Source organism: Austrofundulus limnaeus, unplaced genomic scaffold (genome assembly GCF_001266775.1).
Source record: "Austrofundulus limnaeus strain Quisiro unplaced genomic scaffold, Austrofundulus_limnaeus-1.0 Scaffold328, whole genome shotgun sequence".
NCBI classification, from domain to species: domain Eukaryota; kingdom Metazoa; phylum Chordata; class Actinopteri; order Cyprinodontiformes; family Rivulidae; genus Austrofundulus; species Austrofundulus limnaeus.
This window is the reverse complement of record NW_013952730.1, coordinates 208,448-212,272: the sequence shown is the minus strand read 5'-3', so window position 1 is coordinate 212,272 and position 3,825 is coordinate 208,448. Positions and strand designations below refer to the sequence as shown.

The 3,825-nt window shown below is 37.1% G+C and overlaps 1 protein-coding gene across 3 annotated transcripts in view; it reads left to right on the top strand.

Moving 5' to 3' along the window:
- Positions 1-3,825, top strand: part of susd1 (sushi domain containing 1) — a gene marked incomplete at its 5' end in the record, with an annotated part of 21,148 nt that overhangs the window by 6,418 nt on the left and 10,905 nt on the right. For 2 of the 3 annotated variants that reach the window (XM_014022390.1, XM_014022392.1), the window contains 1 exon segment: positions 2,297-2,440. In XM_014022390.1, coding sequence (XP_013877844.1) covers positions 2,297-2,440 — 144 coding nt within the window. 3 annotated transcript variants of the gene reach the window in all.

The window sequence follows — 3,825 nt, the reverse complement described above, 5'->3', positions numbered from 1 at the left end:
GTGTCACACAGTTTCTTAATGAGAATATACAAATGAATTCATCCTTTCTGTAGGATCTGTTCAACCCTGTTTTAAACCCCAATGTGTCACATTAATGTAGCAGGATGATCCGTCAGCCCTTCACTCCTTCTGTGGGAGTTTTTCTTGTTCATTTTTGTGTTTGCATTTCAAACAGCAGATTTTGTTTATGCATGCCGGGACATTTAATGCTGTTTGTTGTTTTTACATTTCCAATGTGTGACTTCATATCATCAGTCTCAGGTTAATCAGACATTTTCTCTGAAGCAGTTTTGTTACAGACAAATGCATGTTGGGATGGTGGGTCTTATTAAGAACAGGTGCTTACATCAAATAAACAAAACTTTATTAATTACATTGTTGCACTTCTTTGTTTGTTCAGGCACACACTTTATTTGACTCAGGAAAATAAATTAAATTTTCACTGAACTCTGATGGGAAACTAAGTGTATCTTAATGCAGATTATTGAACTTGGGTTAATATTTGGCCAAGATCTGATGTTCCTTCAGGTTTATGACCCACAGCCTGTGTTGATTGAAGCTAAACTTAAATATCTGCATGATGCAAAAAATACAATATTTTCATTTAAAACTGAAGTGATGCACATGTTACATCAGTTTTTACAATTAAATATATATTATTAATAAGGAACATAAAGGTTAATGCTCGATTTGATTTGGAATTTAATTTTAGTTTCTTCAGGAGCATTAGGAAAAAATGTTTTTAGTTTTTAGAGTAAAGACAAATGGGTCTTTTTTTTATCTAAAGTGATATTTTGATTATTCACACAAGTGACTAATCCAACAAGCATCTCCTGTAGCTCATTGTTTCCTGAAGAACCGACTCTTTTTCCTCTAGTTTAAAATGTCACCATCTGTTTGAAATGTTTCCAACTTAATTAAAGGACTTTACTTGTTACAAACAGCAGCAGAAGAGCTCAGTAATGTAGGCACAAATGACAAAAACAAGACAAACGAATTAAAAGAAAGCTAAACCATGATGAATACTGAACTCAATAATAAATTATATTTACAATGGACACAAACAGAGCCCTGCTGTTCAGATGGATTGTTTTAACAGAGAAGCTGGGGGTGGGCAGGGTCCAATCCTTCAGACACTGGCGGGGGTCCATATCTTACTGGTTTGAGTGACAGCAAAGCCCCAGTTAGGACCTTGCTGGGCTGAGCGATAGGAGCCCACCAGACTTATCTCCAACTCCCACAACTCACCAAATTACCCCCCCCCCMCCCCCCACCTCTGCACACACACACACACCTCCCATCCACCATATCGTGCCTTCCATAGAGTTCATCTTATATTGAAACTAATTTAAAGCCAGTGTGTTCAGGACTAACAAATGATACAGGTGATCTATGGTGCTGTCAGCTCTCAGAGCTTGTGTTCAGTGTGACTTTCAGCTACTACCACACCAAATTTAGCTCATCCTCTGTAAAACTGGCTGCGTTATAACCAGTTTTGAGCTGGCAATGGTTAAGTGGCGTTAGCAGCCATGTTGAATTGGGTTGACCTGAAAAGTTAATCAGTTGTGWGATGTGAATCCAATGATTACTTTCTGAGAGTCTCATTAAAATTCATCCAGTGGTTCATGAGATATTTTGCTAACAGAAAGACAGAGTTTCTGGTCAAAAATATGGTTACCCAATCATCTTCAGGTGAAAGCATCAATTGAAATGCTGCTAAAAGTAGACTTTTAGAATACAGCGTCAATATTTTTCTGCAACTTAATTAAAACAAGTTTTTACCTAAAACTTTCAGTTTCTGAGCAAAGATCCACCAGGTTTGTTTGTCCCAAATATAGCCTTTATCAGACACCCCAGCATGAGTGTGCAGTTCAGCAGAAGTTGGCAGCAGACCCAAGCATCAGATGGAAGCGAGCGCAGCGCAGGATGACGGCTGGAGCCGCAGAAACAGCAGCTTTCAGTAAAACCACTGAGAAAAGAAGTGACCTCATCTCACCCACTCTCAGCTGCCTCTCAGCACCGGTTATCAAACATGCTCAGTGGCCCAACGGTCCACAAGCAGGAAGTACCAAAATAAAGCAGGACGGGGTGAGGGGGTGCAGTGAGGACAGCTTCTCAGGGAGGATGGATGACTCTAACAGGAGGATGGTTATAGTTTGTCTGCTCATTGGATTTTCAGGTAATATCCTCATCCTCACCAAGTCATTTGTTCATCACTGTGTGCTTTAGTCTCCCTGACCTTTAGTCATCAGTGGCTCAGCCCTCCTGACCAACACATGATCCTTCTTTGCTTCAGATTTTCTAGCAGAGGGACAAACTGTGCTGGACGTGTGTTCAACCTGCCACGCTAACGCCACATGTGAGGACAAGCCAGACGGCCCAGGCAAAGTGTGTAACTGCAAGTATGGCTTTGTTGGGAACGGAAGAACCTTCTGTCAAGGTAAGAAAAACAAAAGCTTTTATTCTGTGTACTTATTTACTGAAAACGAGTAAACTTAAACTGTGAGTGAGTAAAAGTATATATCTCATGGCAACAGAGACAAATAAAATAAGTTACCAAAATCAAACAGGTTTGTACAAAATGAAAAAAAARKKTTTWAAWKKTYCYTTTTTTGTGGCAGTACATTGTACAAAAAATGTTTTACACAACTGAATTAAGTTTTATGATGATTTTACCACAGAATGTTGAACTTAGAGTGTGATGATGACACATTAAAATTTTAGGCTGTATATACAYATAAATTATTTTTCAAACTCTTCTAATTTCCACATAACCTAAAATTTCTTGTTCAAATTTAAACATAAAAATGTAGGGACATTTTTTGTTGTCTTTTTCTCTTCATAAAGTGCAGTGAGCATATCACCACACACATACAGTATCACTGACTTCCATTTTATCWGAGCCCAAACTTTTCTCTTCCAAAGTGAATATACATAAAAGGTCWTTGTAAACTTGTATTTCTTACACAAAACACTGCAGTCACATAAAAACACAAAACCAGATTTTTCTATCACTTATAGCAGAAGAGACTTTTACTTGTTTTACAGTGAATGTTTGATTAATATGAGGTGCCCCTTAAATTAAAGCTACTTTAKCAGCACGTTTTATCAAGTTTCTTGTCAGGGAGTGAGAGACATGTGTTTGGTTAGCATGGYGACCTTAYTGAGCCACTGGCATCRTTTTTAATGTTTCTTTTGATCCTCRTTCTCTTTAYACTTCTTACAGTTTATGTATAAAATGTCAGCAGTTTGTGAGCTTTGATTACAACAAAAGTAAATCCCAAATTACAGCTKGGGTTAATAGAGGAAAGCTGGTATATCTGATGTATTTATAAAGGAAAGAAGGCTGAAAGCTAAAGACTGGTTCTTGCTTTAGAATTCCTGTTTTTCATATAATGACTTGGATTTTACAAAAWTTATACTAAACCAAAGTAGAGAAGCTGGAACAGAAGAAATGTGAAGTTTTTACCACCTATCTGCATTTTGTTCTCAGTGTTTGGCATCAACAGAAATATTTTTAAAGAATAAATTGGACGGATGATTAAAATGTCATTACAATACATTTAATACACAATAACTACACAGTTACTGCACAATGCTTCTGATTTCAGTTGTATAACAGAGCAAAAACGACTCACCACTTGTTCAATATGAGGTAAAAGATGTGCTGGAATCTGGATTTGAATTTTAAATTTGATCCAATTATTTAAAAAGTAGAAGAAAAATGTTTCACATTTCAAACTGAAAATTGTCTRATGAGAAAGTTCAGTGCTGAGAGATACAAACCTACTTTAAAGGGATACACAATTACTTGTAGCATTAGAC